The sequence below is a fragment of the Saimiri boliviensis genome, chromosome 3 (genome assembly GCF_048565385.1).
Source record: "Saimiri boliviensis isolate mSaiBol1 chromosome 3, mSaiBol1.pri, whole genome shotgun sequence".
In the NCBI taxonomy this organism is placed as follows: Eukaryota; Metazoa; Chordata; class Mammalia; order Primates; family Cebidae; genus Saimiri; species Saimiri boliviensis.
Window position 1 is genome coordinate 145,682,465 of NC_133451.1, and position 17,669 is coordinate 145,700,133.

Here is a 17,669-nt window from a genome sequence, read left to right on the forward strand (position 1 = left end):
TGCAAAACCTCACACTGGCTTTAAAAACAGTCAGTACAATAACTAATGTTCAGACTGTTGCAGAAAGGCATGAATGGACAAGGTCAAACATAACAACACAGAGACGGCACGTGGGGCTCACACAGCTGCTGCATCATGCTAGACAGAGACTAGACAGAGATGGGGGGCCTCAGATAAGTTTAGTGATTAAATATAGATTTATGTCATGACTTAAAGAGAAGCTGTAACAGATAATTTCCCAAACTCTATAAAACTCCCTTTCCATCAGAAATACAAAAATTTTCAATTGAACAGGTCAAAATATAATTTGTCCCACATTTCTAGTGACTCATCCGCTTTCCCAATATTTAATACCGTATGTTTAAAATATGTTTCACTTCTCTTAGTACACGCAAAACTTGGCTCAAAACAAATACTATGATGGCAGAAATAGTATGATAAAAACATTGCTATCATGAGTTGGGTGATAGGCAAAGGGTCTAAGATAACAATACATTAAGTGTTCAGAACATCTATATATTTCTGCAGCTTCAATTACTCGGAAGTATTTGAGAAGCTCATCTGTACCACAAACTACAACAGCTGACATCTATCACTGGGGATATAAACAAGACTAGAATGTTACTGATTTCTTGTAGATATTTCCAAAGACAATCTCAAAAACCAGACATATTGGGCAATGAATTAGTTATACGGAGCTCTGAAACTAATCAAAACATACTTCATAGAATTAGATTTGCTTATTGAGTTTTATATAAGACATACTGAAATAATAGATTAAGTCATTTATCTGGTATCATGAAATTTGAAATTAAAATAGATTTATCTGATGATATAAATACTGAGAAAAATTATAGGACAAAATGAGACATTATTTTAGTTTAAGTGTTTGAGGATAAACTTTGCTTTGAGATCTGAATTTGGCTTTTAAGACTTTTTTTTGAAGTTGTAACTTTGCAAAGTAAGTTTATGAAGTCATATAACTTTGTAAGATGAGTTTACAAAGTTTGCCCTGTAATGTTAAATACATTCTCAAGCCTCCTCTCCTGTATCATAACTATTTAAAAAGTAGAATAGTAACTAAAGAAAAGCAATTTTTTTTAAATACTATGACCTTAGGAACCTTTTTACTGTTCTTCTAAGCCTATTCTTGATTCTGCCAAAAATCACCTGGGTATTTCAATCTGGGTGCTCTTTTTTATTTCATTTTGTATCTAAGCAAATACACTAAATGATTTGGCCAATGAACTCACGATTGTCTCTGAACGGTTCAGTTCAATTTTAAAAGAATGAACACAATCTCCAGAAATAACTAAGAACCTACTTTGTTCTGTTCTACTATTAAGTTCCTTTAGGTTAACTTAAAGAACTAGTATGATTAATCTCTAGTGTACTAGAATAATAGTACTTTCACTAAATACATAGAGATGTATAATTATAAAATATGTAGTATACATGATACATAGTATATACTGTAATATATATATATAATAGGTTATAATGATGTGGGATAAATGAGTGATTTTAGAGCTACATGAAACTAAAAGCTAATCATTATGATCTTAGGACTTTTCTAACTTATAAACAGGAATGTTTCCTGATTTCATATTATGCTTACCACATGGAATCACAATTGTGAAATATAACTAATGTTCAGACTGTTGCAGAAAGTTTGCAGACTGCTGGAGTTTTTAAACTGTGTTTTACAGAGCTCAAGGGGGGAAAGACCAGCAGAGGAACAAAGGAGGGGACTTAAGAGCTTTGCGCCCTCACCCAAATCTTACTCCCTCCACATTTATGTGAGACCTCAAAATATAAAACTGCTAGGTTTGGAGTTAAAATGTAGACATCTAATACTAACATGCACTCATTATGGGAAAATAAGACAAAGCACCAGATTAACAGTAAAAAAAAGATATTTCAATATTTCAAACAGTTCATGACACTTGTATGTCAATCCCTTAGTGATCTGCATGAACCAATTATAAAGCTATACATGTCCAAACATATTTCTGAATATCATATGCAAAAAAAAATGACTAGTAGTGTCTAAAACGATTTAGAGACAAAGAAAAAGAGAAACAAAAAGAAACATGATCCAGGAGAAAGCCTCTGAAGCTCACATCCTTTCTGAGATCCACACCGTAATCACAGCCCTGCTGCCCGGGCAGTCTCAGTAGTTGTGGGTATGACACACATAGACCTATCACATAATCTCTAAGCAATCTAAAGTGAGTAAGAATGAGAAGCTGATGCAGAAGCTGTAAAGGCACATAAAAAGGAGCTAGGAGGCAGAACTGAGGCCACAGAGGAGGAGCACTGGAGGCAAAGCTCTTGGAAAGCAGAATCCATTTAAGTAGAAGATACTGAGGAAGAAAACAGAAAAGAAGGTAAGAAGGTGAAAGAGAACAAAGCAGACGCAAAGATTTCCCAAGAAACAGAAATGCACAGAAAGAGCAGGACGTAACAACAGTCCCCTAGAATTGCCTCACTTCCCGATAACCACCTTGTTGAAGGAGGTTACTTACTCCCTGTTAAACGAGATTAATCCTTACTTATAAACAAAACCAAAACCTTTTTCTTAAGATACTCTTTGACTCACAACTAGAACTTAATAATTAGAACTAATGTTAATGATCTAAGCCCAGGTTAATGAGAAATTGATGCAAACATTATGTGGTCTTAAAAAGCTACATCTAGCACATGAGACTTTTCGCATGTGCTGAAACACCCTGAAGTAAGCCAGATATTGTATCATTCATCACATTTCACATTTATGCTACTTTACTTGGTTGTCAAGATTAAGTCACACTACAGCATGGTGCAACAAATCAAATTGTCTATGTTTTAACCACTTAAACCCAAATTATAAAATCCTGGGTAGATATTATTCAATTTGGCTCAACAGTTTCTTTTGCAGAATTCTTAACAAACTATGTTACCTTAGAAGTCGATGTTACTTATGAAGGCCAGCATGAAAAAAAAAAATGATAGACTAGAAGCATTTATTTAGACCCCAGCAAAGGCAAAGTAACTTAAGAAGTTGTTATACAAACAGAATGGCAAGATTATATAGTCTCACTGTTCTAAAATAATTATGTCAAATGCATTAATAATCTTAAGACTGATTTGATATTATATACTCTAGAGAAGAGGTTACTAAATAGCAGCTAAAGGCCATTATCTAGCTTGCAGTAGTGTTTGGGTTCACCTGCAATGTTTTCTTAAAAATAATTAAATTAGTTGATAGAACTTTAAAAATCGAGAGATAATATCTATAAAATCCAAAATCTCTGGCTTCTCCTCATATACCAGAAGACTTGCCTGTATGGGTGCATAATTCCACGAGTCAACAAAGGATTGTAGCCAAGTAGGTTAGTTATTCCCATTAGATGGGGCTAGGGAAGTCCAGTTTCTTCTAATTCTCCCTAGTTGTCCACTAATCCCTATGGGTATTTTAGCTTGTAACCTCTGCTCTAGAGATAGAAGACACAAATATCACCTCACATCAACATGTGATATAATAATCGTTAATTTATAAATGGCAGTACTGCTTTGCTTACTGATGGCTATGGAACTACAAAATACTTTAACCATTTATAAATCGTTCATTTATAAATGGCAGTACTGCTTTGCAAAAGTTGACGGCTATGGAACTAAGAAACATTTCAGAATTTCTAGTCTGAATTCTGTTTTGGATTTAATGGCAGTTAAAAATAGATCTAAGTTGGCACTCCCCAAGCCTTTTCCTTTGCCATGCTCTCCTTACCTTTTCTGTCTGGCTTGAGGTTCCTATCCACCGGGGGTGGTTCACAGTCTGCAACAGGAACTGGCCTTCTGGGAGGAGTTTTTGGGCTCGACCTAAAGCCCATATGAGCAGGAGGAGGAACTTGCATTCCAAATGAGGAAAAATCAAATGTTCCCGGAGTCATTGGCACATAATTTGCTTCCTGAATTGGTTCTGTAAAACTGCTGGAATGTTGTCGTGGTGGTGAGTTGGGATTCATTGGGACGTAATTTTCATCCAATTCTTCACTTGAAACACTTCCCACTGTCAGCACATTTTTGACTTTCTAAAACACACATATATTTATTTTAATAAACAAAAACTTGTCACACATGAAAACAGAACTGTAAGTCATGTCCATTCATACGGATCTCAGCATAATTTTATTTCATGATCTCACTTGGTCTCATAGCACAAATTATGAAGATTTAGACAATGAAATACACTTGATGCCAAGATCAATTATACTTACGAAGTGGTTATGGAAGCCTTCAAGTGAACTAGATCTATCACTTGGAAATGTTCGTGGAATATCATAGCAGTCTTGAGAACTAGCATCTAAAATAAAGAAGAAACTATCAACATTTCTTCCTATCTTTGCCAGCACTCAGGGTCATCAGGATGACCTATTATCTTTCTCTCTTTATACACACATGCACACACACAGAGAGATTTTAAAAAGAATGCTCACAGCATTGTATCTTGAAATTGGCATATTAAACCACTAGAAAATGCAGACACTCACTCATATGCTAACCAATACCAATATCTGATTTTGAGTGTGAGTGAATGTCTAAGTCTGGGATAAGACAGGTTATCTAAAGATGAAGAGAAACACCTCAATTTTCTCATCATTTGCATCACCTTGGGCCCAACTTACATCTCACTAACTTATAATCAGGCTATACAGTCACTTCGAGAAAGGAGTTAAAAATTGTTATTGAATGGCTAAATAAGCACTGATTTAAGTAATAACCACAAATACATTAAATATTTATCTCTTTGAAGACAGCTGGAAAACTCTACCACAAAATACAGAAATTTTAGCACACAGCATTTAGGATCTGTGCATTAAAAACTTTAGTTTTCTATTTTTAGGACTTTGAGAATCTCAGTATCACTGAGACTCATTTTTTTTTTTCTCCTCTCAAGGTCTGTAACTTTTGGTTACAGATTCTAAGAGATGGTATAGGAAAGTATATCCACTAGCAATCAGTGAAATGGGTAGTGATAAGGGGAGAGAAGATTCAGCTCTTTAAACACAAGTAAGAATAAAATAAACAGAAAGTATAATGGCTAGACAGGAACAGAATATCACCTATTAGACACAACATAAAAACTGCTTATATAGGAAGGAAGGAAATAGAGCCCAACAGATGTGACTTAGAAGCGGCCATAATGGCACACAAATACAGGAAAGGGTATGACTTGGAGAGGCTTTGTGGCTGGTCCATTTCCTGCCCTTCTGTCCCAACAGAGGGCCTATCCACTCAGGATTATAGAAAGTGGGAGAGAGAAGGACACACTTCCTGAAGCAGGAAGGCATTACGAAGGCCATACTTCTTCAGGGGTGAAAAACTCCAAGGCTTTCTCCCTTCCAGCAGAGCATGAATGCACATATACTCTTCCAGGTAACTGTAGAGCTGAAAAAAATGGACTATATCTTGTAACGCAGTATATTTAACTACGCTCAAAAGAACAAATATTCAGACAAATCGATTTTCTATCATCAACCTCTAATAGAGAAGAAGTCAACTAAAGCTGACCTTTTCGCAATTTGTTTAAATCCACAGTGGAAATGGTATTACTACGTGATGGCGGCATCCCTGCAGTAGGGATACAGTAACTACTGTCAGTGTCTGAGGCCGTACGTGGGATGCTACACGTTTCCACAGGAGATCGGTCATGAGCTGGATGTGGTTTCGGTGGCCGGGGTGGAGGAATATCTGGAATAGTGTCTAGCTTTGATGTCTGTCCCAAGGTTCCTTCTGGAAATGTTCGTGGAATCTGATAAGTATTACCAGGTGTTGGAGGAATGTCATAACTAATAGATACATGCCTCATTTGAGTCTCTAAACTCGATGTCCCAGAGGGAGTATTAAAAACATAGAGTTCTCCATCTGCTTCAGTACTTGACGGAGACACCTTTGGTAAAACATCATGGGAATAACTCCTGGGCAGGTTATAAAGGCTGGAGTCTACAGAAGCAGATGTGGCACGTGAAGGTGGAGAGTCGTATATCATTTGCTGCTGAAAGAAGCCATTCATTCCATGTTTGCTCTGGGAGGAAGCAGGAGTTTTATGAGAAGGGACGTTATCATTGCAGTCTGTTTCAGAAGAGGTGGATTTCGCAGAATCAGTGTGTGTTCTAAATAAAAATTGTTAATGACAGAATAAACAAGGTGAAGACATAAGAATACATTTTTGATAAACATATTTATAGCTTAGCAATCAAAAGATAGGGCTTTTCTCATTAGACTTTTTGCATGATCCATAGGATTTAAAGCAAAAATGTTTTAAATTTACAGTTTTTATGATTAGACACCAGACAACAAAACCACCACCACAAAACCAACAAAAGCATTCTTCCTAATTCCGTCCTATACCTGCCCACACCCCCAACTCCACCTATTAAATCTGCACATAAAAACACAATCCCTGAAGCACTGGAATTAAACGTTACAAAACTCTGGGAAAGGTCAATGATTAATGCATAGACACAAGGAAAAGCATTTCCTCTGAAGAGCATGCAGAAACCTAGTGCTAGTAGAGTTTATAAAGTTGATCCATTTGTCTTAAACCTCCCCGTGGCAAATTTGTCATTTTGTAAAATTAAAGGTCTAACGATTACTTGGTATTGAATAAAGTCAATCTGACCTACAAGAAGGTGACATCTCATTGTTTTCACGTATCTTCCTTTTCACTACTTTAAACAAATATTTAGCCAACATTACAAAGAGGATCAAAATACATGATACAGAGTTAATCAACTCCAAACAATAACTCACTTTGAGAAATCTCATTAAAGTACATTTACTTACATTTTCAGCCTCTACATTTTGAGGTTATCACAAAATGTGGGTATAGGACAAAATGAATCTAACAACAGAAGCACACTCTCAGTTCCTTAATGCTAAACAAGACACCTGGACTACTTCTGCATGTTTCTAGTCCTATAGGAGTTTAAACAATATTTATTTAAATAACCATAATAGTTTTTTTTTAAAGGGCTTACTTTCCCAGACTTCTTAGTAACAACTGGCACTATGCACTGTAAAGTCTCCTCCTTTACTATCAGAAAACCCACACTGCTTTTGTTTTCTTCATCTTAAAAACATCTTAAAAGCCTCCATCTTAAAACCCTTCTCCCTCACTGATAATTTCCTTGTTTCACTGACTGGCTCCTTCTTCCCGTCTCTCTGCCTGGAAATGGCCAACAGAGTTCAGGCCTCTAGCCTTTTACCACACATGCCATTAGAGATCATCCTCCTTTTTAGAACTTCATTTTCTTCTCTGAATGCTGACAACTTCTGTCATCTTACCAACTTCCCAGTCCCATATTCTCAAACTGATATTTCTGCTTGGATACTCCACTATTACCTTGCTTTGTGCCTCAAATTGAAATTCATTTACTTTTTAAATTGACTGCTTTTCCTGGCTTGCATGAAATAAATTACTTTATCCAGATTCTCTAGGCTCAAAACCCAAGTAGCTTGATTACTTCTCTTTGATCCCCACTCATGCAGGCACCAAACCCTTCTTCTTAGCCACACGCTTACTCCCTTGCTCTATTTCCATTGCCGCCATCCCGAGTTCAGGTCCCTGTCCCTGCTGAGATCTACATGACTGAACTCTCCTTAGTGGAATTTCCTCTACTTTCTGCCTCTTCCAATCTATTCATGGAGCCAGACTTCTACAAGGTCAGTATTTTCAAAACACAGTTGTTATACCACTCATGTATTCCAAGAAAAAAACCTAGTAAGGGCCCCCTACAGGGTGTGGGAACTATAAGGCCTCACACGAAACCACTTGACATTGAGGCTACAAATAATCTGGCTCCACCTCCATCCTATCTTACGTCCTACTACTTCCAAATCAAACCCTTTCCTCTAAGAGGCTCTCCTTCTCATTATCTTCCTCCCACCAGCTCACTCGGGTCTCTCTTTTCCCTCAAGCTATTTTTGCGCAAATTACGAATGATTTTCTTCTCTTCTCTCACCAACCAGGTGTAGTTCATATCCTACTCTTCCTATGAAGCTTTTGTTTCCTCCATCTTAAAAACACTTGCACTGTCCCTCCGTGGAATTTCTAATGCAGCTTTGCATATTCAAAAATTTGTACTTTATTTAATTCAAATGCAGAGTTAAGAGAAGCTAGAGGAATTATGAGTAATAAGCAAAGCTCCCTGCTCTGACTAGCTCACAGTTAGTGAAGACTAAGTAAAAACATCGAGCTGCTTCTAGCATTGCGATAAAACAAGATATAAAGGCATAACCAGGATGCTATAAAAACCCAGAAAGATATTTAAGCCAACTTGGGAGTTTGAGAGGAATGCTTCCTAGAGGAGCACATTCTAAGCAAAGTCTTGCAGAACAAACACGAGTTTGCAAGGCAACTCTCATATATTATCTTCATCTATAAATATTTAATGCTTGCATGTTTTTACTTCTTAACAAATCTTACTTGTACGTTCCAAAGGTGACTATATCTGAGTAAACTGTATCTTACAGAATTAGTTTGTACCTTCATGGTACCTCGCATAATATTGGGCACATAGTGGTTACCTCATATGTATTTGCTATTTAACTTGTCACTTTAACAAAATACATCTGGGTGATGATTTTGAGCATAAGTTGTACTGCAAGAGGAAAGCTGTAATACCAGTGAAATCAATGAAATACACTATAAAAATACAATAGGGGCTGGGTGTGGTGATTCACACCTGTAATCCCAGCAAGTTGGGAGGCCGAGGCAGTGGATCACGAGGTCAGGAGATTGAGACCATTCTGGCTAACACAGTGAAACCCCATCTGTACTAAAAACACAAAACATTAGCACGTGTGGTGGCACGTGCCTGTAGTCCCAGCTACCCAGGAGGCTGAGGTAGGAGAATCACCTGAACCCGGAAGGCAGAGGTTGCAGTGAGCCGAGATTGTGCCACTGCGCTCTATCCTGGGTGACAGAGTGAGACTCTGTCTCTAAAAAAATAAACAAATAAAATAAAATATACTGAGATCTGTCACTTAGCTGTTGGCTTTTTAAAAGTTGCTATTGAAAAATTGTGAAATTTCGTAAAATAAAATCTTAGTTAGTAGCATAGGTAACAAAGTTGCCAGTATATAATTTTAAATTCTCACAGCAAACAAGCAAAATCAAGTTAGAATTTGATATTATTAACAAATGTTGATTTATACATTTTTTTTCTGCTCTTACAGGTAAAATCCCATTACAACAAATACATAGAAACCCAGCTTTGGAATGAATGTGAGCTGTTTCCACCATCTCAGGGCAAGGTTCACAGAAACTATTTTGTGAATCTCCACAAATTCCACATTAAAATGTTTGAAAAACTGCTTTGTCTGAATCCTAGCCCATTAACAATCACTTTCTACATTTAAAAAAAAAAGTTTTTGTCATAAAATAATGCTTAATTATAATCTGGTTTTAAAAAAAACATTTTTCTTGTCTGTCTATAAAGAAATACACTCTCTATCCAGACCCCAGCTGATTAATAAATAAATAAAATATACTCAATTGACTGATATCACTCATTGTCACATAGCTATTAATGGCAGAGATTGGCCTCTCAATCATTATTTTTCTGCTCCTTTTAAAAACAGTAAAACAATTGCTTCTTGGCTCTTTTTATCGCCTTAACTCTGCCAACTACTCACCGTCAGGTAACAAAGAGGATCCAATTAAAATGCCTTATAGCTTAGAAGAGGAAAGGGAGTAGGGAAGGCGATGCTAGCGAAACCAAGAATTTGGGAAAGGCTTTATGATTCCTTCAGTCAATGCTGCACTCCATATACGTCTACTTAAAAATCTGTAAAGAGAGGCCAAGTGCAGTGGCTCACACCTGCAACCCCAGTACTTTAGGAGGCAGAGGCGAGAGAACTGTTTGAGGCCAGGAGTTTGAGATAGTGAGAACTCATCTCTATGAAGAAGTTAAAAAATTAGCCAGGTGTGATGGCATGTACCTGTAGTTCTAGCTACTTGGGAGGCTGAGGAATGCTTGAGCCCAGAAGTTTGGGGTTACAGTGAGCTATGAGGGTGCCACTGCACTCCAGCCTGGGGAACAGAGCAAGCCCTTGTCTGTTTAAAAAAAAAAAGTAAATAAAAAGGCTTAGGGTAAGCTCTGCTTCACTGCTAGTTATGAAGACTAAACATTTCATAATTTTTAGGAATATATTTATTTGATCAAATTTCACTAACATCCAATTTGTATATTCCATGGAATTTACCATATTGGGATTTTACCTGTATGATTAATTTCTCACACAGATCCAAAACAACCACAACACACTCACTGCAATGGAATCGTTTTGCTTTCAAAATCTTCTAGTAGTAGGTATTCCTCTCCTTCTTCAGAAACAAAAGATGACCCTTGGCTGGTTTACAATCACATAAGAAATGGAGCAAGATCACCATTTATAAATCAGTGAAATCTGTTAAGCAAGTAATACTGTGAGTCTGTAACAAAGACTACAAAATAGTAGACAGATTTCCAAAAGAGCCTGGTAGGGAAAACTGTTCTTTGCCAAAGATGGCAGAGATTGTGTCTCTTCAATACAATCTCCTGAATATCGGAAATCAATAGGGGAAGGTAAACCTGAAATATAAGCCTGAAACATATGCCTATATAGATGGTTTCTTTCAAACCTGCAAGTCAAGGTTTAAAAAGTTTAAAGATAAGAATCTTAATGTGTACACATATACACACACCTCCGTCTGTCTCTCACATGGGCATGTATGACTTACCTGGTGGGTTCGGGCTTCTTGCTTTGACAGTTGATGAGCAACAGGTAGTCTTGAGGATCCTCCTGAATGCCAAGAGTTTCCAGGTGTGGCGGAACGTTGATTAGCTGATACGGAGGAGGTAGAGTAGCAGAAGATGAATCCGCCTGGGTGGATGGTGGTGCTGTATTTATAGCTAAAGGTAAATCAGCTGGTGCTTGTAAGGAGCTGCCAGGTGGCTTCACAGGCTCTGCAACACCAAAGTTTAACTATCACATCTATCACAGTTAAAAAACCTTTGGAAAAACTTTGCAGACAAATTGTCTCAATACACAAAAACGGAATAAATCATGACAATGTCAGCTAAAATGAACACTACCTAAATGGCAACCTTTATACAGGAAGTATTTTTTTATTCTTATCAGAGAGATCTAAAGAGTAGGTAGGACTCTCTATATTCCAGAAGCTCTAAGCAAGCCATGGCTAACCTTGCCTTGAACAGTCTTCAGTTTTGAGGCTATGGGAAGGAAGCTGTTCTACAACTTTAATAAAGAGACAGATTTTCCTCCATGATAATAAAGCGCTTCCTAAGCACACTCAACCTTCCAAAAAGACCCGTTTATTTATACAGTTTTTACCAGGACCATGGTCCTGTGAGTACCAGGGTTAGCTCTTTACCCTATGCTTATTTTGATGATCATTCTTTTCCTTCTACCTCTCAGCAGATTAGAGAGAAATATTTCTAATTCTGGGACTGGTGAAAATAAAGTCTATTCATGTTCAAGGAAGGAGTTTTTTAAGGCATCATCTCTTCCCCTCAGCTCATTTGTTTGCCATTTGGTGGATTTTTGTAGTATTTTTATGAAAAGAGGGCCAGCAAATAAAGAAGTAAATTATTAAGCCCTTAACTATGTTCTGAGAGAAATAAGAGAAGAGCTAAATTGTACAAAACGAAGCAATTTGAAAACGAGGTGAAATTCTGTAATAAAATCCCACTGTAGTCACTGCCATAACAAAGTATATTAAAGGCCCAGAAAATAATGCTCTGTTAGTCTGGTTAGGAATAGAAGGCCATAAATAATTCAGAAAAAGGCAAATGCTCACACATGAATAAAGGAATTTATTCTTCAAATTTGTTATAAAACAGAAAATGCTAGGTTGCAACTGAAATTTTTCACAAAACATTAAATATGCTACAATATGGTAATGATAGATGCAAGAGGCAGATAAAAAGGAGGGTCTCCGGAGATTCTCCGACCTGCCAGCGCACTGGGAATCGGGATGGAGCCATGGAAAGTTCGCGCGGGGAAGGAGCCTGGCCTCTTCAGTTCCCATACGGTGGCCTGGTATTCAATCTGTGAGATGGGGGCCTGTTAGAGGGACCCCCTCTCACTTTGCTGGATGTTTATTTTTCTTCTTTTCCTTTTTTGCCCAATAAATTCCACTCCCCTCAAAGTGTCCTTCAGTGCGTTTCCAATCCTTCCTGGTCGTGTGACAAAAAGTCAGTTTTAGCTGAAATAAGGTACAAAGTTCTGCATCATTTTTGGTGCCCGAATGTGGGGCATGAGGAAGGGTAAGATGCAAACCAAAAAAATCTTTTTCCCTTTCGTTTCTAAGCCTTTTTGTCCTCAGACTACTTCTGAGGTTAGAGGAAATTATGCCTTCCCTCAACTCCTGTCGCTTCCAGGAATCGGGAATGTTGGCCTTTTCCTTGTTTTTTCAAGATAGCCCGCGGTGGCTCTGGCCAAAAGGCCCGGTGTGGCACGTGGGCCAGCATTCCCCACCACGGCGCTCTCCCTGTCACAGAACCATGGCATAAGAATGAAGTTCTTGCGGGCGCGGTGGCTCAAGCCTGTAATCCCAGCACTTTGGGAGGCCGAGGCGGGTGGATCACGAGGTCGAGAGATCGAGACCATCCTGGTCAACTTGGTGAAACCCTGTCTCTACTAAAAATACAAAACATCAGCTGGGCATGGTGGCGCGTGCCTGTAATCCCAGCTACTCAGGAGGCTGAGGCAGGAGAATTGCCTGAACCCAGGACGCGGAGGTTGCGGTGAGCCGAGATCGCGCCATTGCACTCCAGCCTGGGTAACAAGGGCGAAACTCTGTCTCAAAAAAAAAAAAAAGAATGATAAGTTCTTGCCCAGGCATCTTTTTCTTTTCCCCGCCCTGTCAGTAGTTAACACAACCTTGCATTTAAGCTGTCTTTTCCTTTTCCTCTACCAGGTCAGGAGTTAACTGTAACTTTAAAGTGAGTTTTTTTTGTTTCTGTTTTTCCCAGATGATGTTTTACCAGGCCAGGAAAAAGGATCACTGTTTATTTCTCGGTAAGTTTTTAATTATGAAGAAGGATTTGCGAGGTTGGTCTTAAGCTGTAGCCAATCTGGTGTGGTTTGCATGCCTTTCTGTACGATCAGAAGCAAACTTTGCTGCAGCCTCCATCTTATTGTACATCCTTGGATGTGTGACTGGTAATCACTTGGCAGTGCTTTGATTCTCCTCTGCCATTTTACAATGGCGGCCCAGGTTCAATCCTGGCTTAGGGAAAGAGCTCTTTTTGGTTTAATATCGATGTGACTTTTGCTATCTGTTGATTCTCTTCCTTTCCACGAACTGCCTTGGATATTCCTTTCTCTGAGCCTTTAGTAAAGTCTGAAAGCCAGAAATACTGACCACTTGGTGCAGCTAAAGTCAGACAACAAGGGATTTAAAAGAATTTCCTTAAAGAGCACTCAGCTTAATTAAAGGTGGACATCCAAATTGTAGGTATATTTACAAGGCCTTTATGTTTTTTCCTTCCTGGATCTTGCTTTGCCAGAAAAGGGCTTTTTCTAGTCAACTGAGTTATTTATCTTCATTTTGCCTTGCCACCCTTAATGCTTGCATGATGAGAGGAAAGTCCTCTGTTTTCCTCATGAGACCCCAGGAATTAAAAGTGAATAGATCCCTCCTAATATCTGGTTTTGCCCCCAGTTATGCCTGTTTATTAGGCCTTAGAAGCTGCATGTTTTTCTAACCCTGTCTCTTTATGGGCTCAACCTGGAGGCAAATAATCCAATTAGGAGGCTGGCAAACAAAAAATCTTATGGCTACTGGGTTTTCCTGTGTCGTGTGGTTATATACGTATTATATGTGTGGTCTATAAAAGGAGCTCTAATTAACTTAAAGAAGGATAGGTACTTGGATCAAATATTGAAAGGGAAGATAAAAGCTGAGGTATCTTTTAGCTCATATGACTTTAATCTTTGAGAAATAGGATTGGCCTAAAGATTATTGGTAAAATGCAGATGTCAAAATGTAAAATTTTGCCTGCGTTAAAGGATTGTTTTGAATTAGATAAGATAAAGCTAAAAGTTCAAACAAGTTGTTAAAGGATCGTAAAAATTCATCTTGCCAAATAAATTCCATGTGTGAACATATTAACTAAATTCAAAAGGGTATAATAGGGTTTTTTTTTTTTTTTTTGCAAATTGAGCACTGAAATAAAAGCACAACAAAGTACTCTGAAGGCACTAATCTCTTTGGCAATAATTTTAAGGGGTTATAAAAGGTTTATGCTTTTTCAAAAATTTCTGAGTCATCACTTTGGCAAAATAACTTATGATAATCTGGAATTCTATTTCATAACATCAAGTGTTCTGACCCTCTAACAGCCTTGCCAAAATCAAACTTCAGTTTTGAAACTGTCTTTGCTGACACCTGGATTTCTGGATGCTACAGAGGGCCCCTGGAGCATACAGAAGAGAGATAAACAGGACTATCTGACATGTTTAGATACATGGTATTGCCAAAATGATGTTTAATCTTCTTCAGGTTATATCTTGGGGAATAATATTATCTTCCAAAATTGTATAGGATTTCTAAAATTCTAATGTCTGAATATGTGCTATCAATCACAAGGTTGTTATGTTGTTGTAAACTATGGAGATAACTAAATTTCTTTTTCAATTGTGTTTCTGACTGTAACTACCCTGGATATTTCATTACTCACAGACAATTGTCTTGTTTTGATCCTCTTCAAAAGATGGTTTATAATCAGCTACATAACTTTGACAGGTGCTTTCAAATGTAGATTTCTGATAACTTGGGAAATTGTGACATTGGAATAAAGGAAAAATGTGCACGACTCATGGAGAGTTGACATGTTCACAAATATCAAACAAAACAAGAGGTAACTGAACTAATAGAAGACCAAAGTAATCTTTTTGACTTTTGCTTGGAACATTGCTGATCCTTGTTTTTCAGAGTCAAAGGAAACTTATTTTGAGTTATTCGTGGCCTTTAATAATTAAAGTATAATCCTGTGAACAAAATTTGGAGCATATTTGTCTTTCTGCCTCACTCCTCCAGAATTTGGAAACCAGTTGTGAGTATTCTTAACTTATGGTAATATGGTTGTTTGTATCAGTGCGGCAAGAATCCATTTTCTTTTGCAACAGGATGCAATTGGAGAAACTGGTTGTTTTACCAAGGTTTTGACTGGAAGGGTATGCTTCCCTTTAAGAAGTCAAGCTCTACTTGCAGAGCTAATAAAGCCCTTGGGAAAATTGGCCTCATAGCTTGTCTACACAGTCCCTGTACAGGTTTCTTAATCTGTGGTGAGTAAAGAATGTCACTTTCCAAGAGGCCTAGGAACACCACATTCTTGGGACCTTAAGAAGAGAGGAGTTTACCCACTAACAGGTATTTGAGGGTACACACTCACTTGTGGACTTGGCTTTAGAAAGTCCTGAGATTCCTTGGGGAACAGAGTTCCATCAAAGCCAATCTAAAAGGCCTATGTAAAACTAATTATTTGGGCTGGGCATGGTGGCTCACACCTGTAATTCCAGCACTTTGGCAGGCCGAGGCGGGCAGATCACTAGCAGTCAGGAGTTCAAGACCACCCTCGCAAACATGGTTGAAATCCCATTTCTTCTAAAAATACAAAAACTAGCCAGATGTGGTAGCATGTGGCTGTAGTCTCAGCTACTCAGGAAGCTGAGGTGGGAAAATCACTTCAATCCAGGAGGCAGAGGTTACAGCGAGCTGAGATCATGCCACTGCACTCCCACCTAGGCAACAGAGTAAGACTCCATCTCAAAAAGAAAAAAAAAAAAATTATTGCTGCACTTTATGCAAATAATGGGGCCAAGTATAAGACTAAAGTCTATATTGCAAACAACTCAGTCCTATTGTGATTTGCTTTCAACAAAAATGAGGACTGCGGAGAGACAGAAATGTTTGAAAACGTGTCATACATTTGTCATTACATTCTAGACTCATTAGTTGTTTTTAAGTTCTTACCTACATTTTAAACTAACTCTGCTTATTCCTGTGAAATCAACCAGCAATCTCTGGCTGCAGCTCAGAAGGAGCTAGGGGGTTGGGTAGTGTAAAAATCTAGATCAATATTCTAGTTCTAAGCAATTATCTTGAAAATCCTGCCAAGTGCTCCGACTTTCAAGATGGCCGCCTAAGAACAGCTCAGGACTTCAGCTCCCAGTGAAAGTGCAGAGGGTGAGTGGACGCCGCATTTCCAGACGAACTCTTATTGCCCACAGAACAGGAGATACCCAGGCAGAGGGGTCGCCAGCGTCGCAGTACCAGCCGGTGCGGCTGTTTTGGCCCCCGCGGGGCTGATTCCGCCCGCGCGGCTGCTGTGACCACTCCCTGTTGCTGCGGTTCTCCGTACAAAAGCCACTGGTCTGGGAGCCCTCTTAGCTGGCGAGCAGAGCCTTGAGACGGCAGAATAGCCCATTCATCTGAAATAGCGAGTCAGGCCAGGAGATTCCTAGGCAAAAAATCCGCCTGGAGCCGGCGCCGCGGTTCCAGCCGACTCCGTGAGTCGCAGCACGGGAGATCCCGGCGCCTTTTCAACAAGCCACCGGAACGTGGGGTCGTTCAACTTAAAAGAAAAGACTCTGAGTCAGGGAGCCAGGTGATCAGGCTCGGTTGGTCCCACCCCTCCACCCCCAACAACAACGAAAACAAAAACAGTAATTGGAAACCCTCTGGGTTGAGCCCTTCAAACCAAGCACAGCTGAACCGGGACGGTCCGGCTCCGTGGGGGAGGGGCTTCCGCCATTACTGAGACTCTCCACCGCTACGGAGGCAGGCTGCCGTTGCCGAGGCAACCCGCCGTTGCCGAGGCAACCTGCCACAACAGAGAGAGTCCCCCATAACAGAGGCGGGGCCACCATTGCACAGACAGTTCTAACTACGCCCATATAAAAAGGACTACAGGGAAGAGCTCAGGGCAGCTGGGCGGAGCCCACAGCAGCTCAGCAAAGCCCCTGCGGGCAGGCAGAGGCTAGGCGTGCTGCTAGCTGGGCGGGTCTGACCTGAAAAAAAAAAAATCAAAAAAGGCAGTAGTGCAACGGAAACTCATAAAGCTCCAACTCCCTGGGACAGAGACAGACAACAGGTGGATAAACCCACAAAAATGGGTAGAAACCAGCGTAAAAAGGATGAAAACTCCCAAAACCAGAACACCTCTCCTCCTAAAAGTGATCACAACTCCTCACCAGCAAGGGAATCAGACCGGATGGAGAAGGAGGGTGATGAAATGACAGAATCAGACTTCAGAAGATGGGTAGTAAGAAACTACAATGAGCTAAAAGAACATGTTCTAACCCATCGCAAAGAAAATAGGAACCTTGAAAAAAGATTGGACGAACTGCTGACGAGAATGGACAGCATAGAGAGGAGAATAAGTGAATTGATGGAGCTGAAAAACGCAACACGAGAACTTCGTGAAGCATGCACAAGCTTCAACAGCCGAATTGACCAAGCAGAAGAAAGGATATCAGAGGTCGAAGACCAACTCAATGAAATAAAAAGAGAAGGCAAGAACAGAGAAAAAAGCGCAAAAAGGAATGAACAAAATCTTCAAGAAATGTGGGACTATGTGAAAAGACCTAATCTACGTCTGATAGGTGTACCT

General features: G+C 39.2%; 1 protein-coding gene across 4 annotated transcripts in view; it reads right to left on the reverse strand.

Annotated features, from left to right (window-relative positions):
• The window catches only part of GAB1 (GRB2 associated binding protein 1), a 159,313-nt gene that overhangs the window by 33,007 nt on the left and 108,637 nt on the right, over window positions 1-17,669 (reverse strand). For 2 of the 4 annotated variants that reach the window (XM_010338639.3, XM_010338640.3), the window contains exons 3-7: window positions 10,769-10,994; window positions 10,318-10,398; window positions 5,554-6,155; window positions 4,260-4,345; window positions 3,770-4,073 (exon numbers count right to left, since the gene is read on the reverse strand). In XM_010338639.3, the coding sequence (XP_010336941.1) occupies window positions 3,770-4,073; window positions 4,260-4,345; window positions 5,554-6,155; window positions 10,318-10,398; window positions 10,769-10,994 (1,299 nt within the window). The remainder of the gene's footprint in view (window positions 1-3,769; window positions 4,074-4,259; window positions 4,346-5,553; window positions 6,156-10,317; window positions 10,399-10,768; window positions 10,995-17,669) is intronic. The other 2 variants (XM_003928018.4, XM_003928017.4) reach the window with 1 other exon arrangement.